The sequence below is a fragment of the Pongo abelii genome, chromosome 10, assembly GCF_028885655.2.
Source record: "Pongo abelii isolate AG06213 chromosome 10, NHGRI_mPonAbe1-v2.0_pri, whole genome shotgun sequence".
In the NCBI taxonomy this organism is placed as follows: domain Eukaryota; kingdom Metazoa; phylum Chordata; class Mammalia; order Primates; family Hominidae; genus Pongo; species Pongo abelii.
Window position 1 is genome coordinate 128011860 of NC_071995.2, and position 14819 is coordinate 128026678.

General features: G+C 47.5%; 1 protein-coding gene across 2 annotated transcripts in view; it reads right to left on the reverse strand.

Annotated features, from left to right (window-relative positions):
* Nucleotides 1-7760: 7760 nt before the first annotated feature.
* The window catches only part of TMEM132D (transmembrane protein 132D), an 824780-nt gene continuing 817721 nt past the window's right edge, over nt 7761-14819 (reverse strand). For both annotated transcript variants that reach the window (XM_024257533.2, XM_054527739.2), the window contains 2 exons: nt 12537-12728; nt 7761-8979 (listed from right to left, as the gene is read on the reverse strand). In XM_024257533.2, the coding sequence (XP_024113301.2) occupies nt 7795-8979; nt 12537-12728 (1377 nt within the window). In that variant the 3' untranslated portion in view covers nt 7761-7794. The remainder of the gene's footprint in view (nt 8980-12536; nt 12729-14819) is intronic.

Below are 14819 nucleotides of genomic sequence, written 5' to 3' on the forward strand. Positions count from 1 at the left end.
AATGAGCCTTCATCCATTCATCCATCCATCCACCAATCCACCATCATCTAGCCATGCAACCATTCATCCAAAAAATGTTTATTGATTGCTGACTCTTTGTAGGCATGACTCTAGTCATAGGGTATATAGCAGGGAACAGATTGAACTATCTCCTTACTCCTCTGGAACTCACATTCTACTAGGGAAGACACACAATAAGCTAAAAGCAAACAATTCTAGGGCGCTGTAAATGCTGTGAACTATATAAGATGATCAGAGTGGAAGAAAGTGGCATGGGAGGTGTGAGGCTGCTCTGATGTGTTCTCTTAGGAAAAGAAGTATGAGCCGAGACATGCTTGATGGGGAGGGGTGAGACCTTGAGAATCTGGGGGAATAGAGTTCCATAAAGAAGCAGTACGGGCAAAGGCCTTGAGGTGGGATTACACTTCTTTCTTTTTTTTTTTTGAGATGGAGTATCACTGTGTTGCCCAGGCTAGAGTGCAGTCGCTCGATCTTGGCTCACTGAAACCTCCGCCTTCCAGGTTCAATTGACTCTCCTGCCTCAGCCTCCCAGGTAGCTGGGATTATAGGTGCCCACCACCACGCCAGGCTAATTTTTGTATTTTTAGTAGAGACGGGGTTTCGCCATGTTGGCTAGGCTGGTCTTGAACTGACCTCAGGTGAGCTGCCCGCCTCGGCCTCCCAAAGTGCTGGGATTACAGGCGTGAGCCACTGCGCCCAGCCGTGAGTGCGCTTCTTTTGACAGAGGAATAGACAGAAGGAAACCGGTGGGGTTGGAGCGCAGTGAGCGAGTGGGCAGGTGGTGGGTGTGAGGGTGGGTGACAGGCAGCTCTGCATCACATAAGACCTTTTGGTCATATGATGGCATCCAGATTTTATTCCAGGAATTATGGGCCTCTACTGGAGGGTTTTAAGCCAGGAGTGACATGATTTAAATCATGTTTTTTAAAAGTCATTCTGTTAATTTTCATTTAGAAAACATCGACTGCCTACTTAGAAGATACACCCAGGAGCCTCGCAATGCTCTGCCTGCAGGGGAACAAAGAAGAGCCTGGCGGAAGCTTTTAAAGTCATAAGACAATCATCGGCCACCGGGCTCCGAGTCCATTAGCATAATTGGTGAGTCAGGCTCCATTCAACATCAGGAAAAACAGCTGTGAAAAATTCAAGGTCTGGCTGTCCAAAAAAGAACAGCTACACAGAGTGCTGGCCCTGAGGGGGCGCTCACGGGGACTCGGCCAGACAGGACGGGGTCTCTGCAGTGGCCCCACAGAGGTTTTCTGTGAAGGGGTTGACTCCCACTCTTCACCATGGCCCAGCATTCTCTGGGGTCCCTTAATATTGGCTCAGGAGTCTTCTTGAATGTCTGGAAAGCAAAACTCGTGGGAATGGAATCTGGGGGCACAGAAGCCAGGAGGAGGCAATGAAAGGGCACCCTGGGGTGCATTGCTTTGCAAGAACAGCATACATCTCCCCAGTTAATGGCAAAATGTCTCCATGCTGCCTTTGGAACCTCTCCTCTGAGTCTCTATGCTGTGGTTTAGATGAGGACTTGCTCCTCATTCTTCAGGTGCCAGGGCTGGGGCAAGGTATTTGTGACCAGGCCTGGGCCATTCCGTCAACAGATCTGACTATGTTTAGCCAGTGACTCATGCTGGCCAACAGGAGGCAATGGAGGACTTTTTCTGAACATGCTGGGAGTTAACTGTCTTTGCTCTGTGATTGTTACCTGCACAATTTTAATAACAAGTCTAGAGTTTCCGGAGGCTGCTATGTAGAATGGGCTGTCCGAGAATGAAGACAAATAGGCAAATACAGAGGAAAACAGAGAGAGGAGAAGAGACAGGGAGCCCCTGGGCCAACCATCCGGGATGGATGTTGGATGCACTGCTGCTTGTTCCATCCTAGAAAGTAACACATCCTCTTCCTCACTCCTGCTATTTTTCCCTTAAGCCCACTTTATTTTTTTAATCACTCGTAATAAAAGGATTCTCTTTAAAGCAAACAGGAAGACAGAACTTCTTCTCTGCCATGGGGACTTCTTTCTCCCTGGAGTGGTTGGGAATGTGCCCCCAAGGAAGATATGTTGAAGTCTTACCCCTTAATCCCTGCAAATGTGACCTTATCTGGAAGGAAATAGGGTCTTTGCAGATGTAATCAAGGTAAGATGAGGTCATACGAATTAGGATATATCCAAAAATCCAGCGACTGAATTTCTTAAGAAAACTTGGACACAAAGACTCACAGGGAGAGGGCCGTGTGATGACAGAGGCAGGGACTAGAGTGATGTGTCCACCAGCCAGGAGACCCCAGATTGTCACGAGCCACCCGAAGCTGGAAGAGGAGGCATGGGGCTGATCTGGCCTCATAACACCTGGAAGGAACCACCTCTGCCAACACCTTGACTTTGGGCTTTCTGCCTTCAGAAAGGGGGGAGAATAAATTCCGGTTGCTGTGAGCAGCCCTGTTTGCAGTGATTTGTTATGACGGCCCCAGGAAACCAATACATCTCCCAAAACACATGTAGCCTTTGTACCCAGGACAGACCCTGCATTCTCCTATCTCTGACTTTCTGATGAACAGATCAGCATGTTTTCCCATATACTCATATCGTTTGGGGTCAGATGTGGGGAAGGCGTGTCACAATGCGCTTGAGAAGAAGGACCTGTTGGCCAGGCAGAGATTCCTCCGATCCAAGTCACGACTGCATCTGGCCTCTGGCCTGTCACACTTCTCGCCTCTGCCTCCCCTCTCCACCCCCCGGATCAGTCATCCACAGTAATCACTGGCTCAGAGGATGCCAGTCTCCGTTGGGGCACACCCCGGACTCACCCATCTTCCTGCCAGAGCATCATTTGCTGCTGCAAGGGCGAAACAAAGGGTGGCAAGGAGCTAATGACTGCACCTTGGGAAGCGCCAATTGGGTAATTAATTCACAGTTCTGAGCTTTCCCAGAAGGAAAAAGATAAATTGTTCACTTGCACTCCCAGGGTGTCCTAGCAGAGACTCATTTGTAAAACGGGTGTGAAACCGAGGGGAGGGTGAGGCTCTGAGGGATGAGACGCATTCCTGGAAGGCCAGTGGGCCCCACCAGCCCAGTGCCAGGGCAGTCACAAATGGCTGCCCTCGGCTTGTGCACAGGCTTAGCTGCCCAGGAACTTAGGACCAGAGGCTGGTGTTACGGATTGAACTGTGTCTCCCCCCACCCCCAAATTCATAGTGGAAATCCTAATGCCCAGTATCAGAAGACAACCTTGTATGGAAATAGGGTCATTGCAGATGTAATTAGTTGAGATGAGGTCATACTGGAGTAGAGTGGGCCCTAGTTTCCTTGGGGAAATTTGGAGCCGGGCATGGTGGCTTATCCTGTAATCCCAGCACTTTGGGAGGCCAAGACGGGATGATTGCTTGAGGGCAGGAGTTTGAGACCAGCCTGGGAAACATAGGGAGACCCCATATTTACAAAAAATTTAAAAAATTAGCTAGGTGTGGTGGTTGTGTGTCTGTAGTCCCAGCTACTTGAGAGGCTAGGGTGGGAGGATTGCTTGAGCCCAGGAGGTTGAGGCAGCAGTAAGCGTTGATCACATAACTGTATTCCAGCCTGGGTAGCAAAGTGAGATCCCTGTCTCACAAAAAAGAGGAAATTTGGACACAGACAGACACACAGGGAGTCTGCCATATGAAGACGAAGGCAGAGATCAGAGTGATGCTTCTACAAGTCGAGGACTACCAAGATGCCAGCAACCGCAGGAGCTGGGAGAGGCCTGGAGGAGTTCCCCCACAAACCCTCTGAGGGAACCAGCTCTGCCGACACGCTGAGCTCAGACTTCAGGCTTCCAGAAAAGTGAGGCAACACATTTCTGTTATTTAAGCTGCCCAGTTTGTGGTACTTAGTTATGGTAAAGTACCTGTAGCCGGAGTCCCGGGAGGGAACCGAGAAGCTGCGAGGGACAGGCCCCCCCATGGAGATGCTGATGAGGCCGGCAGCCCCCCAGCTTCCAGCGCCATCTTCCTTGGGAGTTTGGGAAACTCAGTGCCTCCAGGGGCCCCGCAGGTGGCGTCAAAGAGCAAACCAGCCAGGTGCGAGAGAAACCAAGCCGCATCACCTATTTATTCACACTGGAAAAGACACCTCGTGGACGTTTTAGTTAAGACTTTCCTATCGGTTCTTTCTCGGATTCTGGGCACATGGATCGCATGACGGTTTGCATCATAATGGCATCTTCACTTGTGTTCTTTAGACACGACATTCTATATTTGCCTAGGAGACACACAAGATTTTTCTTCCCTTTTGTAAAGCAATGAGCTCTTTCTGAATGATCTTGAAAACACATGGCTCCTTCCCTCTCTGTTTCCCCCACTTTTGGGCAGAGCCGTGACTTGGGAGAAACACTTCTCTATTAGAAGAGTGGTGAGAGGGAGCATAAATGGAGCTGGTCAACTCTGGGTCCAGAAGACATCGTGGGTGGAGAGGACTCGAAACCTCAGTGCCACTCTGCCCCATCGAGGCCAAGTCAGATTGGAAGCCCCATTTTGCCAGTGTCTGACTTCTTAAGCGACGCTAGAAATCTAGATTTCTAAGGTGAAATCATCAAAGTTTTGAATGTTGGCTCAATTTTCTCCATTCTGCAACCAGTTTCATTGTCTTTTACAAAACTTATGACCGGCTGGGTTCCGTGGCTCACACCTGTAATCCCAGCACTTTGGGAGGCCGAGGTGGGAGGATTGCTTGAGCCCAGGAGTTCAAGATCAGCCTGGGCAACATAGCAAGACCCCCATGTCTACAAAAAGTACAAAAATTCACTGAGTGTGGTGGCATGTTCCTGTAGTCCCAGCTACTCGGGAGGCTGAGGTGGGAGGATCACTTGAGCGCTCAGGAGGCAGAGGTTTTAGTGAGCTGAGATTGTGCCACTGCACTCCAGCCTGGGCAACAAGACAGAGCAAGACCCTGTCTCAAAGCAAAAACAAACACACAAACAGAAAAACCCATGACTATCTGAAATTATTTTGTTTGCTGTTTATTCCCCCCACCCAAATAGATATAAGGTTTTTGAGAGTGCATGTGCATTTGCTGTATGTATGACTCTGCCTCTAGTGCTCACAGCTATTCCTGGTACAGAGTAGCTGCTCAGTAAATACTGGCTGAATAAATGATTGACCTATCAATCACTTGCTATTGTTTGCATGAATATAAGGATTCCATGCATCTTCTTGTTTTGTAGAATTGTCTTGGGGCTGCAGTTGATAAAGGAATCTACAATCAACTTTTTAACCCAGTCCAGAGTTATTGTATGTACACTCGAGACCCAAGGAAGGACAGAGAATTTTCCTCACCTCAGCCCAAAAGGAGGCTGGAATGCATGCTTGCCTGCCACAGTTTCCACTTACCACCATCTGTCAGCAGGCTTTTAGGAGAGAATTGCACATGTGATTTATTTGCAAATCCTTTCAGGTCCTGGAGGAGAGATACTTAGTACACAATGCACTTTGTCATCACGTGTCAACATCCCCTCAATGCAGAGAGCAGCACTACACGATGTAAAGGTGTAATTGGATTGTGCTGGGATCCTTAAATCAGCATTTCATTTAGAGCCTCAGCATTTGCAGAGCCATTTGCAATTGATGCCAGCCCCTTGGAGGGGGTCAGCGTGTAGAAGACAAAGGACAGCCATAAAGCCACTGAATGCAAACTTTATATTTACAGTCAGTAAGTTTATAAATATATATTACATTCTTACAATCTACAGTACATTCTACATGTAGATGGATTTGGGAGCGGGCAGTGGCTGCAGTATTCAACAACATGACACAGGTAAGAATGGAAAGAAATATGAGGACGTTACTGAAAGCAAAGGATTCTCATCGAAAAGGGGTGACAGCTTAATCACCCAACCAAACAAGGTAGGTAAGCTTGCGGACAGGAGCAGGTGACTTACTGGTTGCAGAAACCTCAGTCTCAAGAGCACCACAGTTGCAGGGGAGAGGGCTAAGGTTGGAAGGGTAAACTGGTGAAATTTACACACACATGATCTAAAGAGAATTCAATTCTATGGAGAGGGAGAAGGAGTAAAGAGACACACTCAAAATTACAGAGATGGAGAGGAAGCAGGGAGATAGGTTCAAAGGAGGAGAGAGATACAGAGACACACAGGGAGACTGGAAAACAGACATCTAAAGAGCAGAGAGAGAGAAAGAAAATGACACAGAGGGAAAAATAGAAGATCAACAGCACGGCCTCTTCTGCCCACCACCCACCGCCCCCAGCCATCTTTCTCAGGATCCTATCTGGCTGGCAATCACCCAACACCATTCTCTACCTTGGAGTGAGTGTGAGATGAGGCAGGAATTCTCTGATGTCTCCTTGCCCCCATCTTCATAGGCTTCATAAGTGAAGGGATTCAGGGATATCCAGAGTCATGCTGATCTTAAGCAATGCTAAACCTTTCGGAGCTGACTGCAGGACCAAGTGCTTGCAAACCTGCATCTCCACCACACGCACTGATGCCCCTCATCCCTTCACACCTCCAAGATGAAGGTTTCTGTGCTGTCCGATGTGTGCGAGGCCGGGCTTCCTGCTGGACCCACCGCTTTCACACCCGGAACCCCCCAACTCCACATGCCCTGCACGTTCCACACAGGCACCCCGATTTGTCTCAACAGCCTCGAGGCCACATTCTTGGACAGGAGATCTGCCATGAACAGTGAAAGACCCATCCCAAGTGGCCCTGTTTTCTTTCTAGTAAAGCAAGGGAATGTATATCCCCTGGTATGGAATTCACCGTGACTACTGCCCATGCCTAGAGACCAGCCTCTTCAAAGATGGACGGCGTGGGACATATGACCAGGTTGCGAGGGGAGCTTCTCTACAGAATGTCACTTGGCAGTTGACACAAAACCCAAGGGGAGAAAAAAGACCCAGCAAATACTACAAACTGCCCTCTCCCTCCCCCACCCACAGGTGACCCACGGCTTTGGGGAGGATGGCAATGCAGTGGAGAAATAGAAATGGATACATTGTGAACTTGATATGAATCAAAAGAGCCTGGTTCTTTGAACCTGATTCAAATTCTATGCCCAGTATCCTTAGTTTACAAATAAAGAAGTGCCCTGAAGGGCTCAGAGGATTTGCGTCCATGTGTTTGTCCTTGGCATGTAGTTACAAAGGTATTTGTGGCCTGTTAGCCCACATGTTCCCTTTCAGTCCTTGTCAGCCACTGCCTTGGCCTGTCCGTGATCTAAGCCAGCTCTGGCCCAGCCTTTGAGAGACAATGACTCACAATCATGCCTCCCACAGCTGACGGCGGCACTGGACTGCCTGTGATTGCGCTCACAGCGAGATGTGCTGCTCCAGTTTCGATGACACACTTCCTCCCATTGATCCACGGATGCTCCACCTGAGTTGTACTTTTCTTCCATAGTCTGCAATACTGAATATTGGAGCCATGTGGATTTTACAATATCCAAATTGCTTTGATTCGAGAGAGAGAGAGAGAGGCTGTTCTTTCCTGGAAGCTCTCAGGCGCTCAGTGATTCAGAACTCGTTTTTGTTTCAAGTCTTAAAAATCTTGCCATGCATGATAAACCTCTTAAGCAAGACACTGTACTCTGGAATGTGTGCGTCGATGCGGACTCCAGGCCTCGCCGCCGAGCCAGGGTCATTGGCTGAGGCTCCACGGATAGTGTCATCCTTATTTTGTCCTGCTGCTTTGTTTCTCTTCCGGGGGCACCGTTGCTACACATCCTGGAATTAAAGGCTGAAAGGTGAGTGAGAACCAATGTCTGTGTGTGTCTGGCTTACACATTTTCATGTAACCTCTCCATGTAGTTGTGCAGCTCTTTGCAGTCCCCAGGGTCCAGATCCTGGCAGACCCACTTAATATCATCCTCGCTACTCATCACGATGGAGTTCCTGGTGGGGTACTCGTCGTCCGAGGAGACGGCGGTGAAGGTGGTAAATTTCACCCTTTTCCTTTTTGAGGTAGGGGATGTTGGGGGCTCACTTTTCTGATCTTTCCCATCAATGATGATGGGTCCCAAAGGTTTGAACAGCTGCCCATTGATGCTTTTTTGGGAGTTTGTGCTGAGGAGATATTTACTTTCCTCGAAATCCATGCCCCTGTCAATGGCAGTGATTTGCTCGTCTTGCGAGGAGGCAAAGTTGACGTGATTCTCCAACAGCTCTGTCCGGTTGCTTAACCCAACCCAGTCATGAGAGTGACTCATCCCTTCCTGCTCCTCGAAGGGAACCTGTTTGTGTCTGTATTTTAATGCAAAGGTCACACAGTTTATCAAGAAGACCAAAATGGCCAAACAGAAGACTCCCAACAAAGCATACATCCCAATTTCTAAGTCGCTCAGCCCTTTGGATGCCTGCATCAGGTCATTCCCATCCATTTCCCCATTGCTTCTGGGGAGGTCCACCTGGGCTGGGAAGCTGGTGAGGTCGCTGGGGATGGTCTGCAAGTGGCTGTTGTCATCTAAAAGGCTTTCCTGGCCTTTCTTCTTCTGCAGGATGGACCTGTCTGTCGTGGTGCCCCGTCCCTCCATGAGTCCCATGGAAGAACTGCCATAGTACTGTCCTTCCTGACTCCCCCATTCCTGCAAGGGTTTTTTGGGCCTTCTGTCACTGACATTGTTTTCCATGTGAACCCCTGCCCCTGTGTGTCTGCTGTCACTGGTGTTGGGGTTAGCATCGTTTTGGCCAAGTTTAACTTTGATGTTTGCCGTTCCAACAGCTAACACGCTCTTCCGCTTGGATTTCTGGCAGGATTCACTAATAACCATTTCCACCTTGACCAGGGCGCCTTGTCCTTCAGTTTCCGCAGCAATGATAGGCCACTTGAATTTGGGGTCTTGGTGGATGGAGACCACCTTCTCATCCAAAGATGTGGCCATCAAGGAGAAGTCTTTCCCATCATAAATATCCAAGGGTGTGACTGAGCCATCACTGAACTGGACCCAGCAACTGATGGCTGCTTCCTATGGAGAAAAATATGTAAGTTAATCAAATGGGCCAAAAAGCTCATTGAGCCCCAAGTCTTAGTACAGTAGATACACAATGGCAAAAATATTGCTACAAGAACAAAGACAAACCTTTCAAACAGTGTAGAAATAAGCAATAAGAAGTACCAAGAGTATAAAAGAAAACGAATTCTCACAAAGATGCAAAAAAGCAAAATAAAACAACGAAATGACAAAACAGGGCCAGTATTAAACAATCCATAAGAAGATTTGCTTTTCTTTTTTTTTTCCTCCTGTAGGTGTTAAAAGGAAGATGGGACCTTGGGCTGTTCAGAATCAACTTCTGAACAATAATAAATTGCACGACAAAGGAAATTACTCGTTAGTGGAATCATTTACAAGTGTTACGCATTCAAATGAAAAATATTTATTACATTATTTTTAAGTTGTAATAAATACTGAGTCTCCACTGATTACTGGCAATACAGATAAAAGCCTCTGATCTAGATGAGGTCCCACTGCAGGGCTGCAGGCTGTGGTTTTGCCAGCCCTGCCTTTTCTCGGTCTGCAGGAGTGGATCTGTCCTAGCCTCAGGACATAGTCTTGGCTTGTAGGGAGGAGTTAAGCCTGACAGCAGGAGAGGGAGAAGCATCTTGATTGGAGAGTCTTCGTCTCTTCCTCCACCCAACCCAACTGGAGGAAACTGGAAGACCAAAAAGCAGCCAGAGCTGAGGTTTGTGCACCTCTCAGTCTCTTGCTGTTTTCACTTTGTTGATTTGGACCAACTTTCTTTCCAAATAGTTTGACCAGGCAGATCATTGGAGATAACCTCCAATTTCATGTCAGCCTTTAATTTTAGTGAATATGTCATTATTCTTGACAGCAGTGGCAGATCCATTGCTTCCTCCCTCCCTCTCAGAGAACCTGCTCCGCCCCAAGCCCGAGATGATGAACAGCACTAGGTGGCCCATGACCCTGCCCGCTGGGCCACAGCAATAGCTGATTGGAATGAGACAGCTGCTGCCATTAGAGCCATCAATCTCAGCAATGCTGAGCCAGCCAGCATCACTCTCTCTCCGTCTCTCTCCCTCCTCTCTTTCTCTTTCTCTCTCAAACTTGAAACCAGAAAGACAAGACTGACAAAGTTATGCTTGGGAAGATGTGTAGTGGGGGCACATATAAAATTGGAGAACGAAGCCCTCTGATGGACTATGTATAAGCAAATGTTTGGGCACGGCATTTATCCATAGGAAGACAATAATGAATTAGACCAAAATAAAAACACAGGTGAGAGAGAGAGTGGGCATGAAAGTGTTGACCTTCCCTTTCCTCCAAGGTCTTTGCAGCTGGGTTCTGTGAGATCCCTGTAATCCTCATAACACATCCTTTGTTATTTAAGCTTTTGCTTGAGTGGGTTTTTTTCTCTTACAACCTACTGGCCCCTGACCATGACAGAAGTAATTTTACACAGTTGTTGTTTAGTCTTTGGAAGTAAGAAGAAAGGCTCCTCAAATGTGGCTGGTGGCCTCTGCTCCTTCCCTCAGCTCAGCCAAGAAATACTTATTCTGTTAGACACTGGCTTGGACTACCTGCTAAGCGTAGAACGTTGCCAAGGCGCAGTGCAAAAGCTACTGGATATGACACTGACTTACCAGGTTCTCTCAATCTGCTATGAAATCTGAGCAGAGCATTCAAATGCACAACGGAGTTCTTGAAACTACCACTGTCAGAGCCAAGTTGCAGGCAGGGAGTAAGAGCCCTGCAAACCAACCATGGAGCAAATCTCAGGGTAGCGTGTTTAGCTCTGCATGTCAGGAACGGATTAGCCTTCTGGCCTTCTAGCTGCATCTTATCCCTTCCTTAATGCCTAGCTGGTGGTCAGCTGATGTTATCACCCACAAAGACAGAGAAAAGCCTCAGGTTATTTCTTCACTGCTATCTGTAACTTGCCTCTCGGCTGGCATCCTTCCTTGAGAAAAGGAGGTTTGCTTTGGCCAAGAATTCGATTCTGTTATTGGGATCAACCACTTTCAAGCGTTTTCTAACCCAAAACCCTGCAAACAAAGACTGTAGTATAAGGACTAGGAGATTAGCTCATGCCTGAGAGGGGAGCATTACGTGACAGGTGCAGGCTGGGAAAATGGGAAGGCTCTTTGTGCCCCTTAGCAAGTCCAGAGTGGCACTTCTGCCTCCTCTGAACATGGTCACAGCCGCAGCTGGTACATGAAGGCAGGGCAGGCCTGGTACCTCACCCTGCTGAGGAAGAGTGCGCAGAAAAGGCTCCTGATCCAGAAGGGAAGCAGTCAGAACAATGTCCCATATGGACTGGAGGGATTCCAGCTGCCTCACATGAGGATGATCCTTTTTCATGGGGCAAAAGAACTAATGACCTGCAACCACCATGTTTTGTTATTAAGCAAGCTTCACCCAAATTCCTATGTTCTAAGAAATAATGTTTATCCACCTCTAATGAGGGAGAACTTACTACATTCAAAGGTACCCTATAACAGTCCCCTTTGTAAGCCATTGTATCCACATACAAACACATGCACCACACACATACACACAACACACATGCACACAGGCACCTATACAACACAAACATACAACAGAAAATACTGACACAAGACATGCATATACACACATGCATACAGACATAAAGCAAAAACATACATGACACACATAGACCCACAACACACACATATACATATGCACACATACAACACAAATACATAGACACATGCAATCATACATACATACAACACATGAGACATTCACAACACACACATACACGCATACAGGTGCCTATACAACACAAGCACACATGCAAGACACACAAAACAAGCAACACAAAATACACAAGACACACATGCATACAGACACACAAAGCAAAAACAACATATATGTGCACAACACACAGACACACAACACACGTATACATAGGCACACAACACACGTACATAGACACACAATACACACACACACAACACACTCTATTAGCTCACACTGGTTCCAAATAAAGTAAAAGAAAATTGTGACTGACATCTCCATTAATTCTCTGTTTCTGCCTTGAGTTGAACAATGAATGGTCTGGAAGCGATCTCCTGCCGCAGGCTCCCCACTCACCAGGTCTGTCTCCCTCCGCTCCAGCAGGACCTTGGCATCAGGCTGTGCACCTGCTCTGAGCCTGCACGTGCCCTCATGCCCTCATGGAAGCAGGAAGCGTGTGGAGAGCACAGGTGACCACCTGCATGCACTTGCACTATGGTGGAGGAGGGGCGGGCCTTTCCTCCAGGGCTCCCACCCCTTAGTGGCTTCTCATTTTTCGCATGTTGCAATCCTTATGTATATATGTATTTATTTTTTTCATCTCTGCATGGGGGAGCTGGGAAACATGAGGCAGAGCGTCACCTGCTTCAGAAGAGCCCTTTGCAGATGGAGAAACACCCGATATATGATCCCACTCTATTGTGTGACCCGCCTGGCGTGGGACGCGCCTGGCGTGGTGCCTGCCTGGTGTGTGATCCACTTGGTGTGGGACCCTGCTGAAGTGTGTCTCAAGCCCTCCTCCATACCTGTTTTGGCCTCTGCAGAAGTTCCTGAGCCACTGCAGTGGCAAAGATGGCCCTGTTGCTTCCTGGGCTGAGCTGCAAGGAGAGCGACAGCCCTGTCACCAGCTGCACCCCGAGGTCTGTGATGGTCACCTTCTCGTCCAGCACAGTGATGGTCTTTTCAGCGAGGATGGTGTCTGACAGAGGAGACAGGATCTGGAGGGCAGAAGCGACATGACAAGGAAAGGCTTTCTGTGGTCCAGGCAATGCCTCCAGTCGCAGGAGGAAGTACCAGTGTGCAGGCAGCGACAGGGCAACATGTGAGCCAGAATGAAGGAGAACAGGTCTTTCCCACTCACACCGCCTTCTAAATCATGTATATTGCTTGAGAAAATGCATTTTTTGCATAAAGCAAGGTGGTGTCAAGGAGTGGGCAGGTAGGGCTTGGCCCTCTCCCCACACCCCACAAATCAGCTCCGTTTCCTACCATGCTCCATCCTGGACAGGAGGAACTGACATTTTCATTTGACTATTAACTTTATGATTCTTCTACAGCACAGTGTTTATTTTGTTTAAAATTATTTATTTTACTTAAATGATTTGTTTTTTTCAAAAGCCTTCCTATCACCAGTGAATAACGAGTTGGGTGTACTGGTTACATATTGATAGCTTTCGCTCTTGCACATAAAAACCAATGTGCAACTAGAAGGTGGATTCTGCTGGTCCATCTCAATCACGCATGTCCCTGGAGGCCACACTGTACACTTTGGGAAACGCAGCACATGATGCCTGATGATGAGGAATATCGTTGGGCGTATTCTGATAAACGTAGGTTCTGAGTGTCTATGCCTGATGCCAAGAACCCAAAGCCTCGTTTCTCCTCTGGACACCTGGAATGACCTGGAAAATGAGGCTTATGTGCAGTTTAGACCCTGAACAGGAAATTCTGCTTTTGAGGAACATCTGTGGAATCACTTCTTCCTCCTCTCACCCATGCCCAAATGATAAACAGCTGTCTTAGGCTCCTCACGGCCCTGTATAACTCAACCTTCTAGAAGAGATGGGCTTCATCCTCCATTTTCCTGCTTTCTCGACCTCTCTCTCTTTTCAAGTTGTTGGTGATATTTATGATGTATGTCAAGACAGCAGTTTTCCCAGGACCCTTTAAGACCAGGAATCAAAGCTCCTTACTTCTACCCGAATGCCACCTTCACTTTCTGGTCCGATTGGGACAATTTAAATGGGGGCGAGCATGAGAGATGTGTCCCCAGAAGAAAGTGGACACATGAATTTATGACTCAGGAGGACGCAGTGAGAAAAAAGAAAGAAAAGAACCAAGGCTCACAGGAGTAGAGGCCTCACCAAAATAATGTTCATGTTTAATGTGTGGGAAGCTGGCCCACTTCCTCTTCCCTGAAACCTGGTTTCAGAACGGTATGGCTTTTCCCCTTTGCACTTAAATTATCACTTAAGGGAAGATGTTAATACGAAATTCTCATCTCACTGTGAGTTTCTGGGCATCAGTATCAGTTTAGCCTATAGATTTATGGTAGGGATTCAGGTCTTTCAGCTTCTTAGTCAATTGTGGAGGTTGCAAGCTCTCATCTATGAGGCAGATATGTTTTGTCTGACATAAATCATATTTTAAGGTAGAATGAATGACCATCATTTAGAGAGCCAGAAGATTTCTTATAAAAACATAGACTTCCAGCTTTTCTGGAAAATTGCAACATGTGGCTGCAGTGGACTTGCGTTTCTTCTTGGCAGCTTTTGGCTCTGAGTAAGAGCTTACCCCTTTTCCACAGGCACCACCACTCCCTGTTGTCTCTCTAACACTCAGAGGAAAATCAGCTGCTGTCTTTCAGCACACACCCAGCCTGCTCTCCTCACTGATGGTAGCTTCTCAGCCTTTAGAGATCATTAGAGCGTGTGACTCCTGGTCTATGGCCCAAACCCATTTATTTTCCTCCTTGGATAAAATGAAGTTTTAGATATACCAGCCAATTTTCTAGAGTGGATATGTTTTAAATCTTCCACGATCCAATCTAGTCTCAGTTATAATGATTCCTCATGCACAGCTGTTTTAGAAACCTCACAGATTGCCTGATAAGACAATCGTGTTGCCTGCAGATGGGGCAGCTGCTGAGTAATACACTCTTCCTTTGGCTACAATGTACACTATTTGGGTGATGACTACACTAACAAGGCAGACACGCAATATGTCCAGGTAACAAAGCTGCGCTTGCACCCCTTACATGTATATAGAAAGAAAACAAGCTCTTGCTTTGTTCTCAGCTGGGAGGTAAA